The sequence below is a fragment of the Pipistrellus kuhlii genome, unplaced genomic scaffold (assembly GCF_014108245.1).
Source record: "Pipistrellus kuhlii isolate mPipKuh1 unplaced genomic scaffold, mPipKuh1.p scaffold_m20_p_4, whole genome shotgun sequence".
Taxonomy (NCBI): Eukaryota; Metazoa; Chordata; class Mammalia; order Chiroptera; family Vespertilionidae; genus Pipistrellus; species Pipistrellus kuhlii.
Genome location: NW_023425540.1, coordinates 65993386 through 66008082, shown reverse-complemented (window position 1 = coordinate 66008082; position 14697 = coordinate 65993386). Strand labels below are relative to the sequence as shown.

Below are 14697 nucleotides of genomic sequence, written 5' to 3'. Positions count from 1 at the left end.
GAGAAAATCATATGCCAGGAAATGATGGGAAACTCCAAACTGAAGGACTTGGTCCCACAGCCATGAAGAACAGAATTCTGGGAACAGCCAGTGAGCTAGGAAGAGGACTGAGCCTCAGGTAAGATTGCAATCTGGGTTTACATCTTGATTCCAGCCAGGCAAGACTCTCAAAAGAGGACCCAGCTAAGCCATGCCTGGACTCCTGACCCCTGGGAATTGGCAGAAGATCTACTGTTCTATGCCACCAGGTACTGAATAATTCATTATTCAACAATACAAACTAATCAAACTTCAAATTTAAAGTCTAAATGCATAGAAATCATCTGTACTTTAAGAGCTATAAGAGACTCCCAAGTAGCAAATATAAATAGGTGATCAATTTATCTTAACACTGCATTTATCTATTCATCATGAGGAAATGAACTTCTTCCATCTTAAATGTCTCAGTTTTACTTACAAGTGGTATCAGATTTTTTAGAAGGGAAAAAATCTTTTGAATAAATCCTTCCCATTTTTTTTTTTTTAAGTAAAGAGCTTGGAAAACACAACTTTATTCTCTATTCCCTCTATCGTTGTGAATATTTATTGCAGGGGCATAATAGAAAACATTCAACTAGAAGCCAGGACTACTAGTTTTATAGTTTATCCCAATATTAACCATTTAACCTCTCAGGGAGGCTTGCATTGGCTTAACTATAGTACCAGGAGTCCAATGCACGAATTTGTGCACCTTGAAAGGAACTGTGGGCTCTGGGGCTATGGTGTGCACAGGGGCAGGTCTCAGCCCATCCTCCACAGCCAGTGTGAGTGGAGCTGGTGCCAACAGAAGGTGCAAGCACCCGGTGGGACTACGGCACACACTTGGGAGCAAAGAATTTTTAGTAACCACCAGAGGCTCGCCCCAATGACAGCGACCAGCAACCCTGCCTTGGTCTGGCACCCTACTCACCTGCTCCACCATCCCACCACAGCTGACACCCTCCATATTACATGCTCTGCCACCTACTGTTGACACCCACCATGTACTGCATGCATCCCTAGTGGTCAGGGTACGTCATAGCAACCAGCTGTTCAGTTGTTCTGCCATTCGGTCTATTTGCATATTAGCCTTTTATTACATACGACTAGTGGCCCAATGCATAAAATTTGTGCACGGGTGTGTGTGTGTGTGTGTGTGTGTGTGTGTGTGTCCCTCAGTCTGGCCTGGACCCTCTCCAATCTGGGACCCCTCAGGGGATGTCCGACTGCTAGTTTAGGCCCGATCCTGGCAGTCAGACATCCCTCTTGCAATCTGGGACCACTGGCTCCTAACCATTCACCTGCCTGCCTGCCTGATTGCCCCTAACCACTCTGCCTGTTGGCTTACTCACCCCCAACTACCCCCTCCCCACTGGCCTTCTTGCCCCCAAAATCGCCCCCCTTGCTGGCCTGCTCACCCTCAACTGTCCCCCGTTGCTGGCCTGCTCACCCTCAACTGTCCCCCCACCCCGCCACTGGCCTTCTCGCCCCCAACTGGCACCCCTTGCCAGCCTACTCACCCTCAACTGCCCCCCCTACCAGCCTGCTTGCGCCCAACTCCCCCCCTTGCTGGCCTGCTTGCTCCAACTGGCCCCCCTTGCCAGCCTGTTTGCCCCTAATTGCCCTCCCACGCTGGCCTGCTCGCCCCCAACTGCCCTCTCCTCCTGGTCTCATGGCTCCTAACTGCCTCTGCCTTATGGCTTTTTTCAGAAGGACATATAGAAGGTCTCCCGGAAGATCTCCCAGTCTAATTAGTATATTGCCCTTTTATTAGTATAGATTACTAGTTTGGATAAGACCAGTGTTTCTCAAATGTGACCCTGAGTGAGGCAGCAGAATATCTGAAGATAAGGAGGTAAGATAATATAATCAGGGCAGGAATGAAGGGAAGGGGACAAGTTCAAATTGCATACATGGCCTCCTCCCAGAAACAGAGATCCCCATACATGCCCATATGTATATGTTAGCACCTCCATCTCCTCTCTCTCTCTCTCTCTCTCTCTCTCTCTCTCTCTCTCTCTCTCTCTCTCTGTCTCTCTTTCACACACACACACACACACAAACACACACAGAACTGCAACTGGGAATCACTACTGTAGTATGTTGTAGTATGTATGAATCACTTTTACCAAAGCTACTCTTATCATATGTGTGTCACCTACCCCTCACATGTATAAAAGTAGATTAGAGGCTTACTAAAGTTTATTCCAACTCTAAAATACTGCTTTAACAAAGCTACATACATTAAGATTTGAGAATGGCAATTAAGACTTATTAACAGCCCTCAGCTACTAAGCTTTTAAAATTATTTCTACAGTGACACTTTCCTCTCTATACCATGGGAATTTTTTAATTTTAGCCATGTCTAATAACTCATTTCCACCTTTTAGTTTGTTGCTTCTTATCTGGGTGCAAGGAAACCAGACCATCAAGCTTGTAAGAACTATATATAGAATATAAAAATAAACAGGTCTGACATTCTCAATGGAAGGACTATCAAAGGCTTTTCTACTTCCTCCTGAGTCACCATCTATATTTCTAGTAGTTAAAGTTGTTGTGTAATGATCACTGAATAAGGTAGCAACATATTTTGGTTTATTAAAAGACTTTTTTCAAATGTTTTCAAAGGTTTCTAAAAATGGAAAACCACTTAAGAAATTTGTCACAATCAATTCAACAAATGCTTTTTGAGCATCCTCTATATATTTCCGGGACTGGGCTAGACATAACAGATTATGTGTGAACAAGATGCTATATGATCAAGGATGACTTCACCGAGGAAAGAAAGTTTAGGTTATTATTTAGAAATCCATCAATGTCACTCACCATAATGACAGATTAAATGTGAAAAAGCATCAGTTCACCTTAATAGAAGCTGAAAAAGCATGTGACATAGCTCTCAGCAGATGTGGAATAGAAGGTCCTCAACCTGGTAAAGGCATCTAAAAAAAGCTCCCAGCTAGCATCAAACCTGAAGGTGGAAGACTAGGAACAAGAGAAGAATGTCTGTCCACTTTCACCTCTTCTATTCAACAATGAGATGAAGCAAAAAGAAAAAGAAATAAAAGGCATTTTGAAAATGAACAGAGTCTGTTGATTTAAGAAAACCTAAAATACTTGTTCCTATTTGATACCAACAATAAAATTCACGTTTTCAAGTAAAACTTAGAATTTTGCAAAATTTATATCTGCCAAGATGAACCTGAAAGCTTCTGCAATACTTAAACAAACAAACCCTTTCTGATAAAACTTGTGACGATACTATTACAATTTAAATTTAGTAATGAAATGTATCATTATTTGAAATAACTTGAACCAGCACTTTCCAAATCACCAATGCATATTTTTACAAAACCATGCACAAGTAATTGACCTATTAAAAGTATGATAGATATTATTGCGAGAGAGAATTGGAAAAGTTTTTTATAATATGGTTTCTAACTCTACATTGCAACTGATTTAAGAATCAATCCCCTGCCCTAACCATTTGTTCAGTGATGAGAACATCAGCCCGAGGACAGAAGGGTCATGGGTTTGATTCCCAGGCTAGAGCATGTGCCTTGGTTGCATGTTCCATGCTCCCTGCAGGGTGCATGTGGGAGGAAACCAATCCATGTGTCTCTCCTCTTCTCTCTCCTCTCTCTTCTCTTCTCTCTTCTCTCTTCTCTCTCTCTCTCTCTCTCTCTTTTTCTCTCTCCTCCCCCCACTTTCCTATCTCCCCCTCTCCTTGCTCCCTTCCATTCTATATAAAAATCAACAGAAGCCCAGCTAATGTGGCTCAGTGATTGAGGGTGAACCCATGAACCAGGAGGTCATGATTTGATTCTCCATCAGAGCACAAGCCTAGGTTGCAAGCTCAATTGCCAGTAGGGGGCATACAGGAGGCAGCTGATTGATGTAATTCGTCATTGATATTTCTATCTCTCCCTCTCCTTTCTCTCTCTGAAATCAATAAAAAACATATTTTTAAAAAATAAAAATAAAAGCCAATGAAAGAAAAACAATCACCTGTGAAGTTTTGGTATAGTATCAAAAGGATATTAATAATTTGAAAGTTAATTTATTAATCAAGGTTTACAAAGTTGTGAGTTAAAACCTTGTTGACGAGAATATGAACTGGTACATTTTTGGAGGAACTTGCCTTTCCCTTTCCAAAGTAAGCAAAAGTATGCACACAGTGATGTTGAAGCTGCACTGCTTGTAACAGTAAAAAACAACAGGGAACTACCTAACCATCCACCAACCCTGGACTAATTAGGCAAAATATGCCATACCCATTTTGGAAGCACAAGTGATTTCTCCTTTCTCTTTTATATTTCTTAAGCTTTTCTAAATTGTTCTGAAAAATACACGCTACCTTTACAATCAGGAATAAAATGCACATTTTAAAAATTCTTTTGGGACCACAAAAAACAAAAACAAAAACAAAAAAACTTTAAATAGAAGATTTAGACCCTATTTACTTAATCCACACATTATCTGTAACTGAGCTAGTATTTCTCAAATACTCTCCCTAATATTCAAAGTTATATAGCCTTGCCACTACTCTTAACTATTAACTTCATTTTGGAGTTCTTAGGAATAAAGCAAAGTATACTACTATTCAGACTATAACGTAAGTCTGGCTTCCTCTCCCTTCCCACCAAACTTCCTAATATTGGGTCGGCAACTAAGTAATTGCAGGTTTCACACATATATGGCTTCAGTTGAATTTTTAGGTTTGCAGACGTAGTACAAATGTAAAACAGATTTTGTTATTTGATAGTTGGCTATTCAGCTGTTAATCAGTAAAAAAAGTTTTTTGATCTGTTTTGTAGTTTTCGTTTGGCGTTCGTTGAAAAATGGAAAATCAAAAGGAACATTTTCGTCATATTTTGCTTTTTTATTTCCGCAAAGGGAAAAACGCATCGCAAGCTCATAAAAAGTTATGTGCTGTTTATGGTGACGAAGCCTTAAAAGAACGGCAGTGTCAAAATTGGTTTGCCAAATTTCGTTCTGGTGATTTTTCACTCAAAGATGAAAAACGCTCTGGTCGTCCAGTTGAAGTTGATGACGCCCTAATCAAAGCAATAATCAATTCGGACTGTCACAGTACAACACGTGAGATTGCAGAGAAGCTTCATGTATCACATACATGCATTGAAAATCACTTAAAACAACTTGGCTATGTTCGAAAACTCGATACATGGGTTCCTCACGAACTGAAAGAATCACAGTTAACGCAACGCATTAGCAGCTGCGATTTGCTAAAGAAACGTAATGAAAATGATCCATTTTTAAAACGACTGATAACTGGCGATGAAAAATGGGTTGTTTACAACAATATCAAGCGGAAAAGATCGTGGAGCAGGCCAGGTGAACCAACTCAAACAACATCAAAAGCTGATATTCATCAAAAGAAGGTTTTGTCATCAGTTTGGTGGGATTACAAAGGAATTGTCTACTTTGAACTCTTACCACCCAACCGAACGATCAATTCTGATGTCTACATTGAACAACTAACGAAATTAAACAATGCAGTTGAAGAAAAGCGGCCCGAATTGACAAATCGAAAAGGTGTTGTATTCCATCATGACAATGCAAGGCCACACACATCTTTGGTCACTCGGCAAAAATTAATGGAGCTTGGTTGGGATGTTTTGCCACATCCACCATATAGTCCTCACCTTGCACCATCTGGTTACTTTTTGTTTCGATCTTTACAAAACTCCTTGAATGGTAAAAATTTCAATAATGATGATGATGTCAAATCGTACCTGATTCAGTTTTTTGCTAATAAAAACCAGAAGTTTTTTGAACGTGGGATTATGATGCTGCCTGAAAGATGGCAAAAGGTCATTGATCAAAATGGGCAATACATTACAGAATAAAATTATTTAGTTCTATAAAAAAATTGTCTGATTTTCAAAAAATCCGCAATTACCTAGTTGCCGACCCAATAGAAGGCATAAACAGATCCATGCTAAGGCCCACATTTACTCTGCCTCACGTGGTCTGAACACTTCTAAGGTTGCATTTCAAAAAAATTTCTACCCTAGTTCTGCCATCCAAGTTGTCAAACTTTTGTTTTTATCCAACCTTCAAATCTCCTCTTTTCAAACTACCTCTGAAGCATGACCCAAATTCATAATTATTCCCACAGAATTTCTCATAGCCAAGGGAAGGTATGCATAAGTAAGTCTGTTCCACTTTACTTCAAGTAAGCCAGCTAACTGTTGGGAGGAGAATGTGTACCTAACAGGTTCATTCAAACAAGTGGTATGCATACCATACCTTTGGGTTTCTGAAATAACACCATGAAAAAGGTCAGCAAATGGACAAAAATTAGCTACTTCAATTTTCTCCAAAATTTTCTTTCTTTAATGGTTTTCAAAGTGTCTCAGAACTATGTTTCACTACATTATCCAAAATGACTAAGTCCCATAAATAGCATTATATTTCTGTGAGTAAATTTAAACAGATATTGAGTCTCCAGTATGAATGAAAATACCTCAGCTTTATCATGCAATGTAATTTTACCTTAAAGTATGACTCAATACAAATCACTGGTGAAAAAAAGATGACCTACCCCTGAATGTCTCCTTGTTTTGTGAGTCAATGAATATATAAACTTTATAGATAACTACTGATAATGTATTTCAACACAAATTTTATGTCGAGTTAATACATTTTTTTTAAATCATGATTATAAAGCAAGCTCTATAAAGAACAATCTACATTTCATTTCCAAAGGCAGGTCTGTGTTGTTTTCTAACAAACAGGCTAGGGAGTATGGTAATCAAGAACAAAACAAAACAATCACAGCAATATAAATATGGTAGTCAAGACCACATGAAAGTGTTTTGGAAGTGGGAGAGGTAGGGGAAAAGAGGGTAACAGAGAAGAGAAAGGCTCAGAAAGAAGGCTTAGCAGGAAGAGTAATGAAGGTGTTAAGTTACTAGCTGTCTCTTGATCAAAGTACTTAGTTACTGAATTGCATGGATGCAATCCAACTCATGGGCAAAAGCAAGCTTTTGTATTTGTTCTTATATCTAGTGAAATTTCAACTATAAACTTTTACTCCACCCAATTCCTATTATTCTAAAATTATTTTTTGAAACTACTATAAAAAGCCACCCATTGTGAATTCAAAGTTCTGATAATTTCCAACATCAGTATTTTTCAGGGATGCTTATTAGCATCTCCACTTTTCCAGACTAGTGTATTTTATTTTTCCCAAGCAAAGCTCAACAATGGGCACCAATACAAAAATCACATATTATTTGAAAATACAATCTTACACATATTCTGCCCGAATTAATTTTACTAAACATTTCATTTTATATTTCAGCATTCCATTTAAGTGTCAAATAACATTAATTTATGTCACAAGATAATACAGGTCTAATATTCTTAAAGAATACTTAGTACTGTGAGCCAGGCACTGAAATACTTCAGTTCCTTTTAAATAGGTAAGAGTTAAGCATATCATTAAAAGAAATAATATCAGGATGTTTCTTTACATTTTCAGGTTCAGTAGTATTCATGTTGGAGAAAGAACAACAAAAAAATCAATATTCTTATTGGAAAATTTAAAATTTACAGATCTAGTTAAGAAAACTTAAAATCTGATTACAAATACTAAGTACAGAATTATCACATAGGCTATGTTCTTTTCCAAAGCAGTTTTACTTTAAGGCATTCTTAACCTTTAGCATAAATGCTTATATGCCTAGCTCAGCAGTTCTCAACATATGGTCTAGAAATACTTAGGAACAGATGCAGATGGTCCATGAGACCCTTTCAGGAGGTCACTGACATCAAATTACTTTTATAATAACACTAAGATATTATTTACATTTTAAGTAGTCAGTTTTCCAGAGGCTATCTGATATAATTTGACAATGGACAGAATGAATGAAGAAGATATGACAACCTAGCTGTTTTCTAGTAAGCCAGATATTAAAGAGATGTCCAAAATATATACTTTTCTCAAGGCCACTTTTTTCATTTTTTTCTTATTTGGAATATATAGTCAGTTGTGATTTTAAAATACTGTTATTTTAAAATAAGTTAATGTGGCAATATTTTTATATTTCTATTTTAATTTCTCAAATGGTAACTATTAACAGCTAATCCACAATAGGAAAAGTTCTCTGGGGTCAAAAAGAGATCCCAAAATTTTAAGCTCTGATATGAACAAACAGGTGTCATGAGTTCCAGATTTGGTAAAAGTTACTCCATTAAAATACCACAGCACCCACAATTAAGTAGTAAAACTCTACCACTTAACCTCAAATAAAAGGAATAAAGCGACCTCAACTGTAAAAAAGAAGCAATACTATTTTCTGTGATAATTCTATTTATACATTAGACATTATTCTAAATTTTAAAGAACATCAAAAACTAACATCACAAGTATTCTTTATTATATTAAATATTCAATGAATATCATGTGAATATGCTATATTATTCATTATTCAGTTATTATTCTCTTTGGGCCTAAATAATTAAGAAAAAAAATGAATTGTATCATTTTTACCCCAAGTTTTAAGATTATAAATTTTTTCTTCTAACAATGTGCTACTTTATATTTAAATCTAAAATAAAACATGAAATATAAAATCAACATTGTTTTGCATGGCTTTTTGCTTTCTTTCTAATATTAAATAGGAAATAACATAAATGATGCTGTATTTTAGAAAATTAAATCTCTTATCTCCATTTTTAAGATTCTAATGTTATTAATTAATCTCTAAAAATACTATAATTACCACATAATATACAACAATCCTAATGCCTATACCATACAAACCAAACATATTTCAAGAATTCATAGCATTCTTTAAATGTACACAATCTCCATAAACTATGACAGAAGAACTTCGTACACTTCCATCTACTAGTACCAATGCACACCTATATTCACAGATCTATCCTATCTAATAAAAGTAATATGCAAGATGACCATCAATCACTCCAACACACAAGATGACTGCCCCTGTGGTCAAAGATAGCTGCCCCCATGCAGACACAAAATGGCCACCACAAGACAGCCTGCAAGGGAGGGCAGTTGGAGGTGAACAAGCCTGGAGGGAAGGGTAGTTGGGGGGAACCCAAGCCTGCAGGGAAGAGCAGTTGGTGGAGACCAGGCCTGCAGGAGAAGGCAGTTACAGTTGACCAGGCCTGCAGAGGAGGGCAGTTAGGGGCAATCAGGCTGACAGGGGAGCAGTTAGGCATCAATCAGGCTAGCAGAGGAGTGGTTAGGGGGTGATCAGGCTGGCAGACGGAAACAATTAGGGGCAGGCAATCAGGCAGGCAGGCGAGCAGTTTGGAGCCAGCAGCCTTGGATTGTGAGAGGGATGTCCGACTGCCCGTTTAGGCTCGATCCTAAACAGGGATCGGCCCTAAACAAATAGACATCCCTCGAGGGGTTCCAGATTGGAGAGGGTGCAGGCTGGGCTGAGTGACACACCCTCATGCACAAATTTTCTGCACCGGGCCTCAAGTATATATATAAAGAGGTAATATGCAAATTAGGCTAGGACGCAGTGATGGGTCATGACCGGACAGGAGATTTGCGCACAGGTGAGTTCCAGAGCAGAAACAGAGACAGAGACTACAGGGCCTGCCCAAGCCGGCATGGGGGCTTGGGTGGCCCCGGAGCAGACACAGGCAGGGGAGCCAGGGGACACTGAGAGTCAGGCATGGGTCCTGGTCGCCCTCTGGGTGTTTCCTCACGCTCTGGGCTTCTAGTCCTATATAATAAAAGAGTAATATGCAAATAGCTGAACGGTAGAACCACCAAACAACCAATCAAAGTGCAATATGCTAATGGTATGCTATGGCTGCTCAATTGCTCACTTTGACATGCATTGACCACCAGGGAGCACAAAGTCAACTGGTGGACCAGTCGCTATGATGTGGACCAACCACTAGGGGGCAGATGCTCCAACCAGTAGGTTAGCTTACTACTGGGGTGTAGCCCATTGGGACTGAAGGAGATGGGCCAGATATGCCCTGGAGTCCTCCCGTAGTTCCTCCCCAGCCTGATCATGCACTGGTGGGGTCCCTCAGCCTAACCTGTACCCTCTCACAATCGGGGACCCCTCAGGGGATGTTGGAGAGCCAGTTTCAGCCTGATCCCAGAGGCCACTCCCCTTGGGCTCAAGGCTGGCGAGCACTGCTGTGGCAGCATGAGTCTCTCCCAATTGGGGACTGACTGGGCACGAGCCTGCAGCGGGCACAGTGGGGATAAACGGGAGTGGCAGGTGGGAGCTACAGGCAGCATTGGACCGCGGGATTCTGGCTGATCCCTGCAGGCCACACAGAGGGAACCCGCCTGTGCACAAATTCGTGTACCGGCCTCCAGTAAATTAGTAAAAGTTTAGCAATGCATAACTTACAGAAATTCTCATACAGAATTAGAATTATTATATATACTTCAGATGTCTTCTAAAAGCTGTTAATCTAGGATAGAAAAAAGAACTCTGAGAATCTGCTACATAAACTGTTGGTTATCTAGGCTGAGATTAAGTCTTCGCTAACCACCTACTCACATAGTATTTTCATTCATTTTGTTGATACCAAAATACTGTAAGTAATATTCTAATTAGTTTATTCAACTAACTTTCCTGGTTTTTACAATATTTTCTCTCTGTTTTCTCAAACAGACACTTCTATATAAAAATAACAATTTCACCAAAACCGGTTTGGCTCAGTGGATAGAGCGTCGGCCTGCAGACTGGAAGGTCCCAGGTTCGATTCCGATCAAGGGCATGTGCCTTGGTTGCGGGCATGTCCCAAGTGGGGGGTGTGCAGGAGGCAGCTGATTGATTATTCTAACTCTCTATCCTTCTCTCTTCCTCTCTGTAAAAAATTAATAAAATGTATTAAAAAATAAAATAAAAATAACAATTTCTTAGATTTAAGACATGATCAGAGAAAAATCTAATCTGGCAATTCAGTGGAAGGAATTTTAGATATTACTGTATGTGTACACTCATGTTTAAAAGGCTAATAGTATTACACACAATGTTTATCAACAGTGAATAGTATGATAAAATTTCCATCCATTATGGAATTACCAACACTGGTTTAGCTAGCAGACAGAGCTACATAATATTGAAAAAATGTGAAAATGTATCTATAAACCAGAGCAAAACACACAGGAAACACATAAATCCTGACTTTTAAGAAAGCACAAACTGAGAAGGCAGAGGAATCAGTATATAGAAAGAAGAGAAGCTCTTTTAACAGCTCTTTGAAGGCAATACTACACAGAAGTATAATTTTAGAAACAGCCACTGCTGCTATTATCAAATTACATATTGTTTAGAACATCATAGCTCAGGAAACATAAAAAAATCAAGCCACTTGTTTGAGAAACAATGATATATTAAAAAAATGCATGGTTTCAAACCATATGTTTAATGTCATTTCTACAGTTAGTAATTTATGACAGAAAAGATTATTTTACCTACTTTGATAAGTAATAATTTATGACAGAAAAAAGTTATTTTACTTTCTGTCATAAAGATAACAGCTTGATAAAGAAATTTCATGAAATAATTTAATTGCAAAGTTCCCCTAGTATCGGCTATTTAAAATCATCTGATGTCAAAGAAATCATTTAACATTAAAAAAGCATTATTCAGAATCACAGGTTCTCAAAAAAAAAAAGTTCCCTATAAATTTCAAAATATGTCCCAAACATTTTCCTACAGTATCAACAATTCAACTAAACTTTTTCAAAGTATATAAAAAAATTAATTAAACCTAATCATTAAAACCAACCCTACTCTGAAAAGTAATTTATTTTTAGATGACTGAGTTATATAATTCAGTTCATTAAATAAGCATTTGCATATCTCCTTGTTTTATCATTTCCATTAATTTAAAAAATATTACTGATTTTTCCTTCTATTTCTAAATCTTTAAAATGAGAAATTAAATTTACCAAATCACTAGATAATAAAAATAAAACTATTTAACTAAAAAATGTTGAAATCATGACTGTTTCTTTGTTAGAAATAAGAAAACTCAAAATTTAATAATTATAATAACTTTGTAAAATATTAAAAAAAAAAAAAAAAACTAAACATAATAACAGAACTTAAAAAGGAAATTTTGGAGATTTTGTATCACAACTTTATATCTAATAAAACTGTCTATTATTCTCATTTAATCACTTCAATCATTTACCAAAGACCTACTTTATTGATCATTCTCAGTTTCAAGAATAACAATATGAGTATATTATTTCACTGCCCTCAAAGAGTTCAAATTGTAGTGGAAGAGATAGACATAAACAAATAATAATATAATATGATATGGTAAAAGAAAAATAATGATACATTCACAAAAACTTCAGGTCCAAGAAGAAGTATTTTGAGACAGAACAAACAGATGTTAGAAAATGCACTGCAAAAGAGTGACATTTAGTTGGACCTGAAAAAATAAAGAATTCATTGAAAAAGAAAGAAGACATTCCAGAAAAAAAGAATACAAACATGAAAATAGTAAGGTCTATTCAAGGAATAGTAAATATAAAGTGAGTCAGTAGAAAGAGAAATTTGGGCTTCATGCTAAATAATAACCCTCTAGTAAGAAGGTAAGAAAATTTGGCTCTCAAAAGAAATTTCAATCGTACTGTTGATATTTTGCTCTGTTGATTAATGAGTTTGCTGACCACTATATTAAGATATGAATAGCTCTACCAACTAGAATATAAACATGCACTTACAAAGACATGAAAAAAATTCCATTTTATCAAATCTCAGGAAACAAAATATCCCTACCTAATAAGAACTTGTATATATAAAGTCATTATAGTTAGTGAAGAGAAAATGTAGTGCTGTGAGTTTAACATAAAAGAAATGCAACATACAATAGGAAATTTTCTCATTAGTTTTTTCCAACAGCACATTCATTATCACTTAGATTTAGAGTTTATATAAAATATACTTTTATTAATTTCCTACAGCACTGTAATTACCACACACTTGTAGCTCAAAAAAATAATAAAACCAGCAAAAAATTATTTTCTACAATTCTGGAGGTCATAAATCTGAAATCAGTTTCACTAGGTTGAATCAAGCTGTGGGCAGTCACACTTCCTCTGGAGGTTGTAATAGATTATCTAGATGAAGCTACTTGGTTGCCAGCATTCCTTGGCTTAGAGCTATATCACTCCTATGTCTGCCTCTGTACCACTTTGCCTTCTCCTCTTCTGTAAATGTAAAATGTCTCTTTTACAAGGACATCTGTGATTACATTTAGGGGCTACCCAATAATCCAGAATAATCTCCTTATCTCAAAATCATTAACTTAATAATATCTGCAGAGTCTTGGCTGTAGGTATCATTTATAAATTCTATGGCTTATGATATAAATATCTTTTATGGGCCACTTTTCAGCATACTAACAATGTCATAAGTCATTTCAATAGCTACATATTACTAAAATATAATAATAAAGAGGCTATATTCATCTTATATTCTCAAATTAAATTTTTTCACAATGATCTCTACTCATATTAATACCAAGATAAAAAGCTCCAAAAATATCCTATCCTATATAATAAAAGCCCAATATGCAAATCAACTAAATGGCGGGATGATCAGTGGAACAACCTGTTGCTATGACGAATACTGACCACCAGGGAGCAGACACTCAACACAGGTGCCAGCAGGCCTCCCACCCCCAGGTCACCCCACGGGTCCCCCCACAGATTGGCCCTGATCACCGGCCAGGCCTAAGGACCCTACTGGTGCATGAATTTCATGCAATGGGCCTCTAGTTTAAAATAAGGAGTGAACATTAAGACTATAGCAAGAAAATGTCTGGTAACGCCTTAAGACGTGATTCACTATAACTCAATTTAAATACTATTCTTTGAAACCTAAGAGTTATGACAATCCATTTTATTTCAAATTTTAAAATATAAAATTTTACCTCCAGATCCTAACTGCTTATAGAATCTATATTCCAAATGTAGCTGTGGTGCTCTGGATTTCATAGGTTCCTAATTTAAAAAAAACAAAAACAAAAACAAGTTATTAAAAGGTCATTAGGCCCCAATTCCAAATGTTATAAATCTTGGTGTCAACTCTTAAGATAATTAATATTTTATTAGGCACCTTTGTCTATTTAAGGTTAGATCAACTGTTCATGTATTTCAATGTAAAATAAATTGATGTCAAAAACGTACAAAAGATTACATGGCTATTAGATCAATCATTAGGGAAATTTATGTTGACTCTTTGACCCTGAAGAAAAGTATACACCAAACATTCATAACTGGGGGAATGGTGACCCTTACTCTATTTCTTTTGTTTCTAGGAATTCATCTTGAACTGTGTATTTCTTATGTAATAGTTTTAGGTTAAAGTAAAATCATATAAAAGTAGGAAAGAACAAATATGAAGATAAATTTTTGACAGTAACAACAACATATTTTTTAAATTTTTTACTTGGGATGAAGCTTAAACAAAACACACAGTTCATAAGCATTAGGTCCATGAGCTTTGTTAACTGCATATACTCCACCAACTATCATCTCAAAAAATCTTTAGAACACTTTTTCATCCTTCCCTCAGAGTATTCACTTTTTTACTTCTATCACCTTTAAGTTAGTTTTATGTTATTATATTAATATTAAAGATATTACATGGTATATGTTTTACATATGTTTAGTAA

General features: G+C 36.8%; 1 protein-coding gene across 18 annotated transcripts in view; it reads right to left on the bottom strand.

Moving 5' to 3' along the window:
• Positions 1-14697, bottom strand: part of CSNK1G3 (casein kinase 1 gamma 3) — a 106115-nt gene that overhangs the window by 43372 nt on the left and 48046 nt on the right. For 16 of the 18 annotated variants that reach the window (XR_004982865.2, XR_004982864.2, XR_004982866.2 and 13 more), the window contains one exon: positions 13954-14023. The exons of 1 other annotated variant lie outside the window; for it this stretch is intronic. Coding sequence is in view for 14 of the 17 variants with exons in the window: in XM_036409368.2 (XP_036265261.1) it covers positions 13954-14023 (70 nt within the window). In the remaining 3 variants the exon portion in view is untranslated. Of the gene's footprint in view, positions 1-13953; positions 14027-14697 lie in introns of all 18 variants that reach the window. One more of the 18 variants, XM_045571889.1, reaches the window with a different exon arrangement.